General features: G+C 41.9%; 1 protein-coding gene across 2 annotated transcripts in view; it reads left to right on the top strand.

Annotated features, from left to right (window-relative positions):
- rims1a (regulating synaptic membrane exocytosis 1a) overlaps positions 1-20,505 on the top strand; it is a 123,940-nt gene that overhangs the window by 36,453 nt on the left and 66,982 nt on the right. For both annotated transcript variants that reach the window (XM_080869341.1, XM_080869340.1), the window contains exon 4: positions 3,127-3,138. In XM_080869341.1, the coding sequence (XP_080725467.1) occupies positions 3,127-3,138 (12 nt within the window). The remainder of the gene's footprint in view (positions 1-3,126; positions 3,139-20,505) is intronic.

Here is a 20,505-nt window from a genome sequence, read left to right as displayed (position 1 = left end):
TATTTTAGATAGCAAGGAGTTTATTAAACTTCACCGAAACAATCTGCAAGTTTAATTAAAATTTAATAAACTACCATCTTGTCTTTATTTTTAGTTAGCACCTTAAACACTTAAAGCTGTAAGCTAATGATAGTTAGATAAGAGCAGATGCTGCTGGTGCAACCTACAGCTTGTAGGTTTTACGTCCAATGGGTGATGATCTGATTAGTCGACTAATCGCAAAAATAATCGGTGACTAGTCGACTATCAGAATAATCGTTTGTGGCAGCCCTAATGTATATATAAACACAGAAGTATTTTCCTTTTATTAAATTTGTGTGTACACTATACTGAACTAAGAGATATGCAGAGTTTTATTCCTAGGCATCCACTGACCCACTTTCGAGCCTTTTTTTCAGACATGGCAACGTTAGAACAGGAATATTTCAAAGATAAAAGCCTGACATTTTCACTGATCTTTCTCAACATCAAAATGAACCACAATCTGTCATTTGGGACAGATTCCCCAAAAGTATTGGCTACTAATAATATGAAAAAATAAAACTCCAGCAGTCCTGCAAAATCCCATATTTGAGCACACCTTAATACGAATATTGAAAAAGACAGTCAGTGACCATTTCTGATTGGCATATAGTTTAATGTAAAATAAAGCACGCGCAATACTTTTTAACATAAATTTCTTAGTTGCAAAAATGACTCCAGCATGAATCGACTTGTTGTATTTGCTGGATTGAGCAAGTACGACAAGTTGTGCCACTAAAGCAAAAATCAGCATGTCGTCTTGTTCAGCAGGAACAAAATACCGGAGATTCCAGATGGCGCTCTAATCACAAGTCAGAAAATAAGTTATTTAAATATGTGCATACATTTCATTAAAGACCTGGGTCACTAAAATCTCAAATCATCACATTTTTACAATAGTTTCTGCTCAGCCATCTCTGATTTGCATTAAAACTGAACGACCCAAAGTTTGGACATGTATAATGATTGCTAGGAAATTTGAGACGGTTGAGCAGCAGGAATGTTTGATTTTAGATGGACTGATGCTGTTTGTGCCCAACCTACGCATGTTCGCTTTCCTGCTGAGTTTATGCTGTTATCCTCAAGATTCAAGCCTTATTTGATGCAATATGTTTTTTTTTCTAAATTATGGTAACGTTGTAAACACGAATAAGTAATTGAAATTAAATCTACACTCAGTATACTTCCTACAAGCAGCTGGTGATAAAAGCACGCACTGAACATCACATCAGGCCTCAGGTGTTGGAACTCAGATGGAGCTGATGAGCCGTGGGTCGTACTGTATGTGCTCTCGAAATGTACTGTATCTGAGCTCTGTGTGTGTTACCATGTGTGTGTGTGTGTGAGAGACCTGGTAAAGGTTAATTGGGCATTAGACTGAGCAGTGGATGGGAGAGGGGGGTGTCTCTCACTCTGTCTCGCTCTGCCAGGGGTCCGGAGGTGCCCTATACACACACAGTGGGGTGTATGTGCGTGTGTGGTGATGCTGGGAGGCAAGTCTTCCTCTGAAATAAGTGACATCCCGTCTTACCCCCCAATCCCCACATCCCCTCCCCTGAATTGTCGCTGTGGCATTTAATGACCTCACACACGCAAACACACAAATGCTCAAAAGTACATCCTAATTAGTTAGTGGCTAACGTGGGGAGAGTTCAGCAGGGGGGTGGGGGGTGGGGCGTTACATTTAGTGGAAACTTTTTGAAAGGTACATTGACAGGTACGCACACATACACACAAGCAGACTCACAACACTGTTTATTAATGTTTGTTTGACTTTCTGTTTAATTATACTTTGTTAACTTTGCTCAGTGTGAACAGAAAACATGCGTTACGACTCAGGGAAGACATGAAATTACTCAAGAATACCGGCTTGAGTTTTACCACCACTGGACATTCACTCAAATAACTAAAGGAATACAATCATTTATACAGAAGCAAATCTTTTTCAGTTTCCTTAACGAGACAGTCTAACAGAAAAATTAGTAATATTCAGTTGTTCAGTGCCCATTAAGATACAAATCTGTGTCTTTCTAAATCTACATCTTTTGGAGACACAGAATTGATGATTATTTTTCATTCAGTGATTGCCAAAACTTTGGAGAACAATTAAAAAATACACATTTTGACAGCACACAGCTCAAGTTCACCAAAGATAGTCATCACCGAAACCCAGGACAGGGTTTTAAAATAAAGTTCTGCTTTAACTGTTATAGTTTCTGTTGCAGAATCGGAGCCTTGTGTCTTTTATCATGTCTCTTTCTCTAGAGCCAGATTCATTAGCGGATTAGCTTAGGTTTGTTTAAAGGTTGTAGATTGATCACACTTAGCCTAACGCTAATTTAAGTATATGCCTACCTCTAAAACTCAATATTAAACTAAGTGTTGGTTTAATCTGTACACAAACAGCACAGTTTTGATTTTAGATGGAGTCAGCTGTGACCAGAGATTGCTACTACTTGTTGCTAATGTTTGTGGACAGTCTGTAGTCTGTTAATCACTTGGGTTGCCTCAGTGGCTTAAAGATTCATTTTAGGTTGAGAAGAAGCTGTTACATTACTATATTGTTATTGTTACTATCTAGTGAACTCGAAATGAGCTGGTAGGTAGGCCTTTGGACAGAGTAAAGAGCTTTCCTATGGCAAGCTAAGCTGTCTGCTTTAGCTCTATATGCTTTTAAACAATGAAATAGATTATGTTCATATTTGTGAACTGAGGATAGAGCGGATAGATTTTTGTATTCTTCTTTCAGCTTGAAGTTGGTTTATAGTTTTGCTTTAACCTCATTTTCATAAATCAGAAACATTCCGTTTTAATTTAGGGAGGCTATAACCATGCACGAATCTTGTCATGTGCTGTTGTAGGCCAGCAACTGTTAGGTATTTGTGTTTGTGGTGGATGTAAATGAGGAATTTTAAAGGGCAATGCATTTTCATTCATCTTCAGTGATGGGAATATTATTGGAAACTGAAATATCTGCGTATGACAGTGTTTGTGACTTGCAGGCTTGCACAGTAGGATCATTGCCATGCTTTCAGATACCATTTTTTTGTTCACATTCTTTCTGTCTTTCTTTTCATTATACATGGATGGCTGACTGGGCTGCAGGAGGACAAAGTGGTGAGTGATGCATCTTTTCTTCTCTCTTTTCTGGAGCACATAACTCTGACCAAAACCTTTAAGAAAATACATGTACATAAAACAGACCCTGTCTTCTGTCTTCACGCGTCTATTAGTTCTATTGTGAAAATATTACCTTATAAATACAGCACAATTACAATTTAATTTATGGCATGATAACGAGACTAAAACAAAACACTCATCTGCTTTGATGATATTCTTGCAGTCAGATGCACGCTGCCACCTCAGAGGTAGATGATGCACACAGACCAATACACTGTATGGACAACTTTAGATTTGCAAATGAAAACATGTGGGAGGAAGTGGCAGCAGTCCTAGGCAAACATAGGGAGATTACAAGGCCCAGAAAAGAAACATACTCATCATCTTGACATTTAAGATGTGTAATATTGTCAGTGTGGGACAGAGCTTAGTTATTATACATCTTTTTAGAAAGGGATTTAGTAGTTAACTGGAAGCATCTTCACAAGTAGTTAACAAAATCCTAATTCTTGCAAGAAATGGATATTGTGTTTACGTATTAATAGCTGGTGTGTCTGTTGTTGTTTACCTATCCTTGGTCATCTCTCATTTGTTGATTGTGACATGTTTGCTTTGTAGCTAGCTTATGGTGTCTTTTTAAAGCAGGATTTGTCTTTTTTGGGAACACCTGTCAACATATTCAGCATATATTCACTAGCTATCTAGCTATAGTACTGATTTACAATAATTTCAGAGACTGCGTCTTCAAAAAGCAAAAACTGTATCTGATTTATGTTTGTCTGTTAACCCTTTGGTGTTGTCTCCTAAGCTGTCGGGCAACCACGTTTCTAAATCTAGCTTTAATTGCCCAGTTTTTGCAAATGTTGACCTGTTGGACACTAAAACTGACCCAAAGAACCCACAACTAACTTTTGTACATGCTGAAATGGGGCAAGCATATCAAAACGTGCAGCCTAGCTTAATTAACACCTTACTGGCTGTCATATGTGGCTTGTATGTTGGGATTACTGACCCACGAGTGTTTCGGTGCATTGGTCCCTACTGTAAACTTCCTCATTGTCATTAAGCCTGGTTGTTCAACATGATACTGCATGACAGGCGTACCTGGCAGAGATGCCTTTAACATCTTCCCCTACTTGTGTAGTTGTGTGTGGGTTTAGAATTTTTCTTGGCCTTGGCTGACTGTCCTTAGGGCAGCTGCCAAACCAGCACTTTGATCTTTATTGGCTGGGCTGGATTGCCACGAGTGTCCATCAGTGCTTTGGTGTGCTGTACATAGTGGTCCCACTCCCTGCTAAAGCTTGGTACGCGAGGCACTGGCTCTAAAGAGGAAAGTTTTGGCTGAATGGAGGCCTTATGTAGCCGGATACTAGACCAGGTTTGAATTACTCTTGACATGGATTCATTTAATTACTTTAATTTTGGCTGGCACAGTGAACCAAAAGTTACTCCCTGCTTTGTCCACTCCACTCAAATATAACACTCAAAGTTAAATTGAAGCACTGGCAAGTATAATTCTTGCTGTGAGTGATATAATGATATGTATTATGTAGTATACTATAAATGTTTTTAATAGTGTTTCTAAACAGGGTCATGTTTGGTCTATGAAGTCGCACACACTTGAATTTATTTCAGTTCACAGAAAACAATGACTGGTTAGCAATTCAAGATAATGACAAAAAATCTGAAAAAACTATAAGAGAGCAAAGGTGACAATTGGCAGTGCATATTATTATATAATGCATTTTGTACCGTTGTCATTGTTATTATTAATCTTTCATGCCATGGATGTAATACAGTTTTATATGAAATGCCCCCCCAGCAGGAGTGGCAGGCTCGTGAGGGCTCATGACGGCCGCTCTCAGGGGCAGAAGCAGTATTAGTTGTTGGCAAATCACATGATGAAGTGCTAGTTGTTGTCATGATGGTTTCCTGAAGATGTAGGTGGCAGAATGTTTCCTTCTCCTTACCCTTGTGGAATTTTGGTCAAACAGAAAATTGTTCATTCGATACCTTGGCTGATTGGGACCCACACCCATTTTCGCACCTTGGCTCGTGTGATTAGGCAGAGGATCAATAGGGGGTACATGACCCTCTTGGGGGACACTCCCATAGGGCTTAAAAATCTGGGACTCTCCACGATTTGACCTTAGAACTCAAGAAGCTGAAGAAGCTTCTCAGGTGAGAGGTGAAACGTCTTCAAGAAACTTAAAGAAGTCCAGACACTTTTCTTTCCAAGCTCCTTAGACTACAATGATCTGGATGACTGATGACCTTCCCAGTCCATCAGTTTAGTCAATCAGAACTACGCTATAGGGTGTAGTTTAGAATGAACTAGATCTTTCATGTTAGTTGAATTTTGCAGTTTCTTTGGACCAGGACGTGTCCTCACAATGACCTCACCAGCCCAGTGCAGTTCGTGGGAACACAAAGACCTCAATTACAGTTTAAGTGTCTGTGATTCCACGCATAAACCTCGTCTTCACACGGTGAGCATGAGGATCCATTTGGACATCTGCATGCTTGCCAATTTTTTGTGATTGTGCAAACTGAGCTGTAGAGATTTTACAATGCACCAACTGCGCATGCACCCCAGGCAGTGGACAAGTCAACAAGTATAACAGGCATGAATGCAAGTCTGCCATCTTAGATTTTAACTGGCATACATTTAAAAAGTTTTAATGTGTTTTTTTTAAATACTTTCTCACTTTTTTAGTTTCTATAATTTATTTTTTTCACCATTATTTGGTATTCAGGTCTAGTAACAGGGTTTTCGTTAGTAAACACAACTCATTGTATTTCTGCATAGATTTTATCAGCCTTTCTAAAACAGTTTGACATTTTTCCATTGTTTAACTACAGCATTTGCTTATTTGCTGTTAAAATCATACCCAATTGATTTTGCAATCATTAAGCTAGCTAGCATACAACAATCTTTAACTTTTATGTTTTGCGCTCCTTCAAATTTGGAATTGCTAGGATGTTGAATATGGAGCTGTCAGGCAGAAGGAAAAGAGGAAGAACACAGAGACGTTCATGGGTGTAGTGAAGGAGGACGTTAGCGTGACAGAAGAAGATGCTAGGTATATGGTGTGATGAAGGCGCAGCCAACGGAAGGACATTAAAATATAGAATATAATTTTTGTTTCCATAACCACTCAGCAATATGACCAGAATCTAATATTCTGACATAAGACATTTATCGTCTCAACAACGATATACATCACAAAATTTTACATTTTCTGAAAATTCTCTGAATCTCGGGCAACTTGATTTGCGTGAAGTCTTTTTTTTTTTTTAGCTGGTCGTGTACCTGAAGTCAAGTGTTTTGACCGATGCATGAAACTATACATTTTTAGACATTTTCTTTGTGGGTATTTATTACATGGTGTGCTCCGGGGAAAAGCCCGCTCTAATGTTTGAATCTAGGGTCTATTTTTTAGCACCTCTTTTTTGCTTCTCATCCGTGCACACTCTGCTTACTCTTTCACGTGATTCAGTTTATTTTGAAAACTCTCAACAGGATCTTCAGCTTTATTGTGAAAGGTTTATGTGTAAATAAGCGGACAGTGGAGCACGCAATGGTTTTACCTTCGTTGTTGCTAATGACAACGCATAAAAACAGGCACTTGTCCTTCCGTAGTGTGGCTATATTAAAAATAAGAGAAAGAGAGAACTTTAAGAAATTAACACTACAGTGACCATCAAATTGATAAAAAATATTTCCGTAAACAGTTTATTTTGCGACACCACGGAACAAATGATAGCGTAAAATGAAATGATAGACGTTTTCATATCGTCATCTGATATATATCGTTATATTGAACAGCCCTATCACTCAGGATGTTTTTGTATCATTTTTTCTTTACAACTCTTAATTCTCCTCTCGTAACAGCTTTAACACCACTTTGCCATTTTTGTATTACATTGGCTACAATCATGTTTGAACTGGCAGCGCTTACCGCACAAAGTTGTTGGTGTTTCATAACAGCAACCAAAAATACTAATGCTTTTAAAAATGAACACTTTCAATAAGTCATTGTTAAAAAAAAGAACACTTTTTTCATTAAACAGTCCAAAGTAATATAAAGCAGGAAACTGAAAAAAACACTAATAGTCACTATATTTTTCCCTGTCATTCTCACATGTGTCTGCTTAATTCGTTGTGTTATGAAGTGTGGTAGATGGATGGATACAACGATAAATAAAGTTTTAATAGGCACAGGGATGTGAAGCGTGTGGTGCACGCAGGCTAGCGTGTTGTGCTAATGATATTCAGTGCTCATTATCTGCAGTGATACCTGTGCTCTAGTGGAGAGATGAGTGCGTGTTGTTGTACTGAAGCCAAGTGTTTCTCACAGAGAGGGCCATTTTTGAAGTCTTGATTCTTCCTCTCATGGGGAACTACAGAAGAGCTGTTTGTGTTACTTCACCGTCACACATGCACAAATACACAAACACCTCTTTTCCCTCTCTTTGCTTTCATTGTAATGTCCAGGGCTGTATTTCTGTTGGGGGGGTGGGTTTTATGTGACTGTAACTCAGCTCGGTGCTGGTAGATTGCTGTTTTTAGACCAGTTCTCATTCAGAATTACTGGCAGGGATGTTTACAGACTATAGATGCTGTTAATTTTTAGAAATACAAAACTTTCAGAACTCTAAAGGCAAATCGAGAGAATGCAGACATTACATCTTCCTTTTTCCTAATAATACATTTAGGAGTTAAATTATTATAAATTATTATGAAGTTAATGACCATTAACATTAATTGTTTCTGATTGCTTAAGGTTAGGGTCAGCTGCTTTAGTATTACTGAAATATACAACAGGTGCAACAATGAGACAACCCCCAATCTCCCTCCTCGTCATTTCTGACTGTTTTTCATTAGTTTTGTATTTGGCTAGGGATCATGATACCTGGACCTACAGAGGCTGAAGAGGTAGTTCAGCTCCTCCAGGATGGCATATCAATACGTACCATTGCCATAAGGTTTGCTGTGTCTCACAGCACAGTCTCAAGAATGTGGTGAAGATTCTACTCTCGGAGAGCTGGACAGGGCTGCGGAAACCCATCATCAGGACCGGTATCTGCTCCTTTATGCAAGGAGGAACAGAATGCACACTGCCAGCGCTACAACATGACCTCCAGCAGGCCTCCACCTGCGCCCTGTGGGTCTGGAGAACTCATGGAGAATGTTATACTGTCTATAACTTCAGTATGGTCACTTTGGTAGTGGGTCAGTGATGTTCTGGGCAGTCATATCTATTAAGGTATCGGGATGAAATCTTTGGACGCTATTGCAGTGGGACTTGGTTCCTCCTGGCACACAACAATGCCTGAACTCATGTGGCAAGAGTATGCAGGGAGTTCCTGGAGGATCAAGGAACTGTAGAACCAGTAGAACACCTCGGTGAAATCATGTTTTATTCCATCCAGCCACCAGGTTTTACCTCAGACTGTCCAGGATCTCAGTATTCCCCTGGTCCAGATCTGGGAGGAGATTTTCCTGGACAGATCCACGGTCCATACAAACTACGGAGAACCTGCTGTGTGAATTTTTCTCATGTTGATTTACAGGGTGTCTTTGAATTCAGCCCTCTGTAGGTTGATCACTTTCATTTCCATCAAACCAAGTGGCATCCTTTCATTCCTAACACATGACCCAGACCTTGTTGGTATAGATATCCAGCATGTTTTCTTTTTTTTCCCATTTAGATCTGATGTGCTTTTTAAAGTGTTGCTTTAATCTTTTTCAGCAGTGTATTTCCCCTCCCTTCAAGCCTCCTCCAATGCCTTATCTTTAAGACTGATAGCATGTACATTCATCACCTCAGTTTATCTTGCCCTCATGATAATGTAACACTTATCTTTTCCTGAGGGTGGTGTTTATGAGCTCACAGACACGCTTGTGTCATGCTTGTGTTGATTTATTAGAAGCATCACGGTGTTTGTGAAGTGGCCAGCATGTAGCTAACTCTACTTCTATTTGCTGGCCACTAGGGCAAAAAGTTAGTCTTATCCTATGAAATAAAATAAAATCCAAGATACTTCAAAATATAGTATGTGCCTCACACTTGTGCAAATGTATATCTATTGATCTAGGCTTGCAAGGAATTATGGCTCTGTGCTGCTTTGTGTCGGTGTGCAGTGCAGTAGAAAAAGCCGGAGCGATGTGTCATCCGCTGTAAACGCCACAGCGCCTCATGATTACTATTGATCGCCAGTCTTGCTAACTGCGTCCGTCTCCGCGTCCGTCTCTCATTGACTGGCCTTAAGGGGGCCATCTCTCTCCTGGTTGGTGTGGCACACACTCTTAAGAGCAAACACTCACACATACACAGACACCTTGTACTTGAGGAAGGCACATTATTCATAGAAATTAATGTAAAAAATTATTCATATAAAAATCATATATGGACAGTTCATGCTGCTTTTAGTGTCTGTATCTTTCGTCAGTTCAGTAAAGTTAGGGAATGAGTAATTACTTATTACTCATTCTTTTAACTTTCTCTCAAGTCTCAGTCATCACTGGTGAAAGCTGTAACCCTACCCTAACTATATTTTAAAGAAAAGCACAATTGATGCACTTCTGTTAGAATGATTGTTTTCAATGTTCCATGATTGCCAAGACTTGGTAAATCATTATTAAAATAACAAATATGACATAATGTGATTACCAAGAGCCAGAGTTTGGGGTTTAGGGTTGGCGTCAGTGGTGTCTTAGATCTTGGAGGATTAATTTGTTACCATCCATCAGATTTTACAGTAGGTGATTTATTTAGTTGTGGAACTAGGGTTTATTTAGTAGTTTTAGTCTCCTGCTAATCAAACACATTTTAAGAAACAGCAGTGGCAAGCAGTTGATATTTTTGTCTGAAGCATGTCTGAAGCATGTCTGAAGCATGCACGCTGGCCTAGAAGTTAGTCTTTCATAAGCTTTTCGTTTTGGTTATGGCAAGTAGGCATGAATCCTGTAGCTTGAGGCTAATCTTTTAACATCCATTTGAACCCTGCCCATTGAAGGTTAGGGGTAGCATTTGGGTTAGTGGTTACCCCTTTATGTAGAATTCTTAGTTTTGTGAAATAGCACACGATCTGATATCCCCATGTTAGTATCATTCCTGAATCATAATAATGTTGGTCCTTTATTTATGCAGGTAGTCCCATTGAGACCCAATGTCTCATTTGCAAAAATATAAAAGTATGGTAAGTGTGGCTCACTGGGTCCACTCACTGGGCTTAGTGCTCAAGGGGGAAAAAAAACAGTTTTTCAGCGTGGCTGTCCTGCTTTTGAAACATTTGTACCTCCCACCAGAGGGCACGAGGTCAAATAGGTGCTGTCCAGGGAGGGGTGAGTTGATTTTCATAGGTTCACAGCACAGATTTCATAGATTCTCAAGCGCAAGTCTTTAATGTGTTTTCAGTGAACAGGGCTGAATAGTACATCTCAAGATTTTTTTAAAGTCCTAGTTTATAATGTAGGTTTTTTGTCTTATTATTTATGATTTAAACTGTGGACGTCTTTTTCTCTCACTTTATTTCCTCCATCCGTCCACTTGTCCTTATCAGGGTCGCAGGGGGTTGGAGCCTATCCCAGCTATCATAAGGCAAGAGGCGGGGTACAGGTCGGCAGTCTGTCGCAGGGCTAACACAGAGAGACAGACAACCATTCACACTCAGGCTCTGGGTTTGAACTTGTTGCCTCACTATGTCCTTTCTGTGCCTGTGTGGGTTTTCTGTGACTGACTGCCTGTTCAGGGTGCACTGCGGTTCCTGCCAAATATCGGCTGAGAAAGGCTTCGACCCCAACGCAAATCTGTTTGGATAATGGGTTAAGAAAATGGCTACTCATTTTCTGATGTAAGCAAACCTTCTTTAACAGGTGTTGATTAGAGATTAGATTAGAAATGTACCTTTTTTATACAGTGGTAAGAAAGTTAAGCACAGCATCATCACTAAACTCACCTGCAGTACTACAACTCAGTGTGTGAGTGGAAACTGTGTTGGTGACTGGAGACAAAGTGTTCCAACGTGCAGTCAAACATTAACTGCCACAATAAGGCACGGTGTCCTTAATCATTTTCTCACTTTAGTGGAACCCCAATATTTCTAGGTTGGAGACAGAGACGAGGTGCAGGTAAAGCCGGCTCCTGTATCTAAACCTGTGCTGTACTAGTGCGTGCAGCCTCTCATGCTCTGTGCTTGCTTGTGAGACCACTGTTTCATGGGTTACAGTACAAACACAATATACTCGGGTGCCTGCAAGTGCATTTATTAGTGTGTGAGCTTTCCGTGTATGGAGATGTGTGTAATGTATGTCTGTATGTGTTGCTGCGGGTGCCGGGTTGTGCTGATATAGTGCCTCATTAGCTGCTGTGGACACTAATCTCCTTTGTGGCAGTCTTTCATCCTTACCGCAGGATTTATGGACGCCCTCGCGTGCTGCCAGTGCAATACGTCAAGCTGTCATTGGTTGATCTTACTTCCTGGTTACCTCCCCTCCTCCCCCTTCCCTCCCTGGATGTTAATGTGCTATTTGTTTCACCTGTTAAGCAGCAGGCATTGGAAGATGTTAGTAGAATAGTGGCTGGCAGGGGTAACATGACAGTGAGTCGTGTTTTTAGTAAACTGGATGGAAATAAACTGGAGGATGACCAGAATATTACAGCTCCTGGTTCACTCAAATCTGACTTAAACTATGTTGACTGGCTCAGGTAGCCTCTCTTTCTTTTTTTACCAGGTCACCAGAGACCTGTTTACGGTTGGGTTTAAAAGTTTACATCTGCTCCTTATAGAATTTTCACTTATCATATCCAGATGGAATTTTAATAATTGAAGGTGAAATGTTTGTGAAAGAGTTGAAATGTTTCAAGTTTCTGATCATGTGGCAGGCTTGTAACATACCTAAGGCTACGTCCACACTAACGCATCGTTTTCTCTCCGTTTTGGCCTCCCGTCCACACTGAGACGGCGTTTTCCTCAAGTAAAAACGCAGCGTTTTGAAAACGCTCTCGAAAACGCATACATTTCAAAACAGAGCTGTCCAGCTGCAGTGTGGACACTCGAAAACGCAGACTTTCTAAAATGATGACGCGTTTCAGTCATGTGATGCAGTCATGTGACCAATTAAACAAAGATAGAGGACATTATACAGCAGTTCTTTTGATTGCTCTCAATTTTGACAGCCCTAAAAAAGATTAAGATCCGTTTGTACATGCTCCAGACAGCTTTTCTTCAAATACTTAATTCTCACAGGACTGGAACGTGAGCGGTTTTGGCCGTTTTAATGTGGATGCACATTCTGTGAAAACGACTGAAAACGCTAGTGTGGACGCAGAGCGATTTCAGACGAAAATGACGTTTTCAAATCTATCCGGGCTAGTGTGGACGTAGCCTAAATCTGTGCTGAAGAGGTCTGCCAATGACCTGAGGGATGCTTCCTTTCTTCATGAAACAAACAATCAGCATTCCAACTTCAAGGTTCCATCACTGGATTATTCACTGTTATCCAAACGCATATATATAGACACACACATGTGTGCGAGTAAAGATGACAGGAGCAAACACATTGGCGCAGATGGCCACGCACAAACACGTTCAGATGCAGCAGGACGCAAAACAAACACACAGGAGTTTGGTGTCCTAGTTTCCATCTGTGGAGGGGCTGTTCTCCTGCTCTTGCTCATTCCTTCACTCACAAACTCATCTCAAGGGGGAAGGGGGGGGGGGGGGGGGGTGTGTTAGTGGTGGTCTCATTGTGGTCACATGACGTGTTGCTGCTGTTGTTGCAATTTGTGTGTGTGTGAAAAAGAGAAGACGTTTGGATCTGCATGTTTGCATCACTGCTCTTGTGAGGAGCCGGTTATATATATTTTCTTTGTGTGTGTAAGAGTCTCCCTGCCAACAGTTCCTCCTTCTTCTCTGATTGTTTCTCCATCAGAGTGTGATCTAATACAGGGATTACTCTGGGATTAAGTGACTCTCTCATAAAAGAACACCTCACCAGCTCCATATCTCCACAAGACTAGCCATTTGTTATGGAGTATCATCATGTGGAGAACATCTCATAGGAGTGAAAACCGCTCCAGACAGGAGTCAAGTGTTCATAAGAGAGGAAGTACACCGGCAGAGAAGATGTCCAGCCTCAGAAACTAACCCAAAACATGTTTTTCATAAAGCCAACCAGCAAATTTAACTCCATGGTTTAATTTTTCGCACACACATACACACACATACACACACATTTATCATTCATACAGTTTATGACAAAGTCTATTTTTGGAAAACTGGCCAGAAACACTGACTGTGTTAAGTTAGTAAGTTATTACTGCTCTGCCATTAAGAAACAGGGAGGTCTTACTTGAGTTACAGTTGTGTACGTGGTGCTTTGATACTTTGTTATGGTGTGGAAGAAAGTTTCAGTGGTAGTTCAGTGTTTTTCAGCGGGCGCTCTGCGACTGTGAAAGAGTCTGAGAGTAAGTAAGGAAAAAAGTAAAAAACAAGTGGTAAATAGGCTTACTTGTAAATTAGAAATAATGTCAAGCACAAGGATTGGGTGACCTGTTCTGTGATTATTTAACTATAGAAAGGTATATAAAAGAATATATATATATATATATATATATATATATATATATATATATATATATATATATATATATATCATTTCTACAATAAGTTGTTAGAACTAAGGAACCCTTTCAGATGAGAGGTGAAATGTCTTCAAGAACCTAAAAAAAGTGCACTTGCCTTCAACTCAACCACTTACAACTGCCGTGAGGTGGATGACTGTGAACCTACAAAGCTGTGTATACTCTCATACTATCTGTGTATCGAGGTGTCCATGGGTTCTTCCTGGAACGTTGATGGTGTTTTCCAGAGAACTGATTGGTCAACAGTCGGTGGTTTTGTACCTGTTGATTTCCTGGGATCTTGGCTTGAGTTTTTGCTGGAAATGAGAGGTGCTGCATGTTGTGCTGAACCCACAGAGAAGGGTTTGGTTCGTTCTCCCATAGCACAAATAAAACCACGCTCCTGATCTGCTCCAAATGACAGCTTGGAAAGTAAGTAAGGGGATGGTGAACACAGTGGAGAATTAAACTCTTTAGCGAAGAACCGTCTTATTTCTTTGTAGATTTTAGATACCAGGCAAGATCTAAAAATCCATTATGGCTCTTAATTTCATCAAGACCTGCTGGGTAGGACAAGGTTCCCTAAATTTTAGTCAGTGATGACATGTTATAACCTGATGAGTATTGAATACAGATTACAAGTCAGGCCACCATTGTCAGACTATAACACAGACAACATTATGCATTGCTTTTCACTCTGAATCCTCTTGGTAATCATAATGTGATTACCAAGAGCCAGAGTTTGGGGGTTAGGGTTGGGGTCAGGGGGTCATTCTGAATACTGTGCTCTGAAAACATGTCATTCCCACATAATGATGTAGATGTAGAAACATGCCAACTGTGGCTTGGTTTACAATGAAAATGATCTGTTTTGTTCGCAGCGTGGCTCTGTTTCACATGTTTTACTTTATAATGAAAATTTTGTTTGTGTCAGTCAACTGTCTTCTAAAGAGATAATTCAGTCAGTATTCAGTCAAAAGGGGAAAAGAATTGTAGTTATTATTTAAATATATAGTATCAGTAATAGCTGACATGGAACGCTATACTTTAGGAGGACTACAGGGATACAAATTAACACAGATACACATTTTGCATCTTGGTCATGTGAACATCTATTTCGATGTCAACATTCATTATCTCTGTTTTATATGGTTATATTGTTTCTGCGTTCCTTCTGGCAGTTCATTGTATCCTTTGAATTTGTACAACACTAATTAGCATATTTCTATTTGTACTTGAAATAATAAACAAAAAAACAAAACGTAGCGGCTATCCGGTTGTTCAGTGATGACGCGACGAATCCTACTTCTGGGTCTAAAGTAGTCTGTGTTTAATATGGCTTTTGTGTTGTTAACATGTTTAATGTTATGTATTTTCTTCTATTTGATCTCAAAAAGCTCCTAAAACAGTCAGTGATCACTGTTGACCTCCCTCGGCTTTTATTACCACTAATCATTTATTTAAGCTCAGTTTTTAAAACCTTAGGATGTAACTACAGCCCAGCCCATGCAGCAGTATATGAATGACTAACCTCATATGTGGATGGATTATCTCAGTTGTTCTCCTGGCTGAAGTTTGGTCCTTTTACAGCATCCTGCCATGCGATTACATTTGTTCCTGACCACCGAGAACACTCACGTTAACTTTTATCGAGTGGAAAAAAAAGTTAGCTTGTTTATATTAAGCTAACATAGCTGTGTCGCTAGCGGTCACGTAGCACATCATTATATACCAGGTAGCTCAACTTCAGTAACCCTACAAACGTCACTGCTGTTTAGTTTTCTGTCTTCATTTATGCTGGAAGTGATAACAGAGCTGTACGTTTTAATTTGTTTCCAAAACCCCGCAGTCAGGACATGCTATATTGTATTTAGATAGAAGCTAGCGAGCTAACTCCCTGCTAACTTCTAACTCCGTTAAATGTCATAAATTCCGTTTTCATGGATGCCTGGATGTTAAACTCAATTGTTACACCTGGTAGAGCAGAACGCTGATCATTTTATTAAAGATGAAAGACTTTAGACAGTTTTTCAACTCTCAGTAATGCCACAGTGATCGTTTGATATATGGACCTGCAGCGGAGTTTAGACCCAGACACGGCTAGTGACGTCAGACTGAACGATCGGATACTGAATTCAAGGACGATGCCAGGCAGGTACGTCAGGATGGTTGTCGATATGAAACCCACGTGGGAGGAATGCTACGGTTTCCACGCTACAAACCTGCAGTATTCTGATGACGCCGACATGTAGCAGTGTGACTGATAAGGAATGAGCTCATTGTTTAGTGTCTGCTCAACTTTAGTTATTAGTAGAGGTAGCTGGTTAGCTAGCTGGTTAGCTATGTGTAAACATAGCTAACGAGGTAGCTGGTTAGTAGGGTTGCCAACTCCCTGAAAAATAAATAAGGGACACCTCGTGGCCAGGGCCGGGCAACCCAGTTGTCTTCACCCTTCCCAGTGTGGTAGCTCTTTTTTTTGTGTGTGAAATTATTTTTTAACCATTTGACTTGAATTTGATTTAAGCAGATGCATATTCTTTGTGATATGACCATATAGGAAACAAATGATCATTTAGCCATTTATTTTTAGCTCAAAATGACAACATTAACACTATAAAGACACATCTCCTGGATGCACTGGTACGCATCTTCAGTGATGTATCCTAGGGTCATCAGGTGTTTCGGGTCTCACAACATCATACACCCTCGCCCAGGCGACCCAGCCGGGGGTGATCAGGCCCCGACTTGCGTACCAGTAGCTACCCACGGATCAGCCCTCTTAATCCACAGCCACCTTGTGGCTTTCTCTGCCGCTTCACTCACAGCCTGGATGGCCCTCTTCTTGGTTGCCCCAGCCACGCCCAGCCGGCCTAGGACTTTGCAGAGTGATCGTCCTGCAAAGCCCCTACAACCCACTTCTATGGGCTCATAGAAAGTCTTCCAGCCCCTTCCCCTGCACTCTTGCACTAGTTCCTGGTACTTTCCTCGTTTCCTTTCATTAGCCTCCTCAATCCGCTCTTCCCAGGGCACTGTGAGTTCCAGCATGATCAGCTGTTTTGAGGCCTCAGAAATAATTATCAAGTCTGGCCGGAGTGATGTTTTTACAATGTTCTGAGGGAACTTTAGTTGTTTACCCAGGTCAGCCTGTAGCTGCCAATCAGAGGCTGTGTTGAGAAGGCCAGTTGTCAAATGTGGGCGCACCTGGGGTTTCTCTCCAGCCTTAATAAAAAGGCTAAAGAGTCCATCATTGTTCCTGTCCCGAAGAAACCCCACCCTGCTTCTCTCAATGACTATCGCCCTGTAGCCCTCACCTCAGTAGTGATGAAGTGCTTTGAACGCCTGGTCAGAGACTTCATCATTTCTTCACTACCAGACACACTGGACCCACTACAGTTCGCTTACCGTCCAAATCGTTCCACAGACGATGCCATCTCTCATCTCCTCCACACATCACTCACTCACTTGGACACTAGAAGGGGGAATTATGTTAAAATGCTCTTCATAGACTACAGCTCTGCATTTAACACCATAATTCCCTCCACACTCACCACCAAGCTGGAGCATCTGGGACTCAGCTCATCTATGTGTCAGTGGATCTCCAACTTCCTAACTGGCAGACCACAGGCAGTAAGGATGGGCGGACATGTCTCAGCCTCCACCACTCTCAGCACTGGAGCCCCCCAGGGGTGTGTTCTGAGCCCCCTGCTGTACTCTTTGTACACATATGACTGTGTGGCCACTACCAGCTCCACCACCATCATCAAGTTTGCTGACGACACCGTCGTGGTGGGCCTGATCTCTGATAACAACGAGACGGCCTACCTGAAGGAGATTAGGAATCTGGAGAACTGGTGCCAGAGGAACAACCTCCTTCTAAACGTCAGTAAGACAAAGGAGCTGATAGTGGACTTCAGCACTAAGCAGGAGAGGAACTACCAGACCCCCGTCATCAACGAGTGCCCAGTGGAGAGAGTGGACAGCTTCAAATACCTCGGAGTTCACATCACGCAGGACCTGTCATGGTCCTGTCACATCAACACCGTGGTGAAAAAGGCCAGACAGCGTCTCTACCACCTCAGACGCTTGAGAGACTTCCAACTGCCCTCCAAGGTGCTCAGGAACTTTTACTCGTGCACCATAGAGAGCATCCTGGCGGGAAACATCTCAACCTGGTTCGGGAACAGCACCATGCAGGACAGACGAGCTCTACAGAGGGTTGTGCGGTCAGCTGAGCGCACCATCTGCTCCGAGCTCCCTGACCTGCACTCAATCTACAGCAGGCGGTGCTGGACCAAGGCCAGGAAGATCGTGAAGGACCTCAGCCATCCCAACAACAGACTGTTCTCTCTGTTGAGGTCAGGAAAGCGATTCCGCTCCCTGAAGACCAACACAGAGAGACTGAGGAGGAGCTTCTTCCCGCAGGCGATACGGTCTCTCAATCACACCACCACACAGTACTGACCCACACATATGGTTCTTACACACACACTGGACTTTGGTTTTGCACAACACTGGTCACTATATTCTTCATTTCCGGTTAATACTTGTACAGCTGCTGTTATTGTGTATATATTTATTTATATTTAGATTTCTTCATACATTCTTATATAGTTCTATATTGTGTATTGTGTATTTTGTTGTACAGTTATTTTATTTTCAACTTTAATTTATATATTTATCTTTATCTTATTCTTCCCAGTTAAATTTACCCTTCATTCTAATTTGTGTTGTACAGTTATTTCATTTTTAACCTTAATTTATATTTTATTCCTTCCTAGTTAAATTTACCCTTTTTAATTTTTCATATTTATTTCCTATCTTATTCATAGCCTTTTCCTTTTTTGTTTTCTTTAGGTCACGAGCAGTTGTCCAAGCATTTCACTACAAATCGTACTGTGTATGACTGTGTACGTGACAAATAAAATTTGAATTTGAATTTGAATTTGAATTAATAAAAGAGATTGCCTTCCTCGGAGCATGATGATGCTTGCTGGTGCTGATTGCTAAGGCAATCTTTTCAGCAACTACTCTGAGCACCTGGTCGTGCCGCCAACGATACCGACCATCGGCCAGGGCCCTTGGGCAGCTGCTAAGGAGGTGTTCTAGGGTCCTTCTTCCAGAGCACAGGGGACAGGCAGGTGTCTCGCTCTTTCCCCACAGATGGAGGTTTGCTGGGCTTGGCAGAGTGTCGTATACTGCCTGCACTAGGAATCGGATCCGGTGGAAGTCTGCCTGCATGATGTTTGCCCAGGTGACCTTGCGCTGCAAGGTGCTCTCCCACCTTGTCCATGCTCCCTGCCGCTTAAGGCCTACAGCTCTACTTACTCGCTCCTCCTCCACACCTGCTCGGACCTCTTCCTGGAGTAGCTGGTGTCTCTCCTTTCCCTGTGCCCTGCTGACCTGGGCCTTTGGGACGTACCCCAAGCCTGCTCCCCCTGTTGCTAAGACCCCCATCAGTGTTTTCTGCCTTAGGCGTGACTCCGCCACCTCAACTGCCTTCTCAGCCTTCCACTTTCTTCCTGTCCTTACCTCAATGCCTGCTGATGCCACCTTGCAGTCTTTAGAATCTCTGTACTGTAGGGCTTCTCGTGTGCGAGCCACCTTGAACTCTTCTGTGAGACCACTGAAGGGTAACTGCACGCTGTTGCTTGTCCCATACAAGGCAGCGCTGGTGAGACTGCGGGGAAGTCCCAGCCACTTACGAAGAAAGCCACTGATCTTTCTTTCAAGGGATTCCACAGTAGTTATTGGAACTGTATAGACAAGCAAGGGCCACAGGATTCGGGGCAGGATGGAATGCTGGTAGATCCAGGCTTTAAATCTTCCAGGCAAGCCGGACTTGTCCACCTTAATAAGCCACGCTCCCAGCTCCTCATTTGCCTTCTGAATAGCAGTAGAGTCTTTCAGGCTGGAGTCAAAGAGTTTCCCCAAGCTCTTAACTGGTTGTTCCGTTATGGATGGAATAATGGTTCCTGAAATTGAGAACCGGAACTTGTCCGTCACCTTGCCCTTCTTCAGTACCATCGATCTTGACTTGGAAGGTTTAAAACTCATCCTTGCCCATGAGATGAGTCTCTCAAGACCTTGCAAGATCCACCTACACCCAGGAACTGATGATGTTGTAATGGTGAGGTCATCCATATAGGCTCTGATAGGGGGCTGACGAACACCTGACCTTGTTAACGGCCCTCTGCACTCCACCTCCGCAGCCTTTACCACCATGTTCATTGCCAGGGCAAAGAGCGTAACTGAGATGGTACAGCCTGTTATTATACCTTTCCGGAGTCGGTGCCAGTCTGAAGTAACTGCCCTAGAAGTGACCCTAAGCCTGAAATTGGCATAATAGTCCAGGATTAGGTCCTTGATCTTACTGGGAACATGGTGGAGGTGTAAAGCATGCTCAACCAGTTTGTGTGGGATTGACCCATACGCATTAGTCAGGTCCAGCCACAATACAGCTAGGTCGCCTCTGTTCTCATGGGCTTCTCTTATAAGGTGTGTAACTACACCAGTGTGCTCTAGGCAACCAGGAACTCCTGGGATCCCCCCCTTCTGAACTGATGGATCAATGTAATTGTTTCTAAGGAGAAACTCGGTCAATCTCCGGGAGACAACGCTAAAAAACACCTTCCCCTCCACGCTCAATAGCGAGATGCTCCGAAACTGGTTTATGTTTTTCGAATCCTCCTCTTTGGGAATCCAGACTCCCTCTGCGCACCTCCACTGATCAGCA

Source organism: Rhamphochromis sp. 'chilingali' (assembly GCF_963969265.1).
Source record: "Rhamphochromis sp. 'chilingali' genome assembly, chromosome: 20".
Taxonomy (NCBI): Eukaryota; Metazoa; Chordata; class Actinopteri; order Cichliformes; family Cichlidae; genus Rhamphochromis; species Rhamphochromis sp. 'chilingali'.
This window is presented reverse-complemented; position numbering and strand designations above follow the sequence as displayed.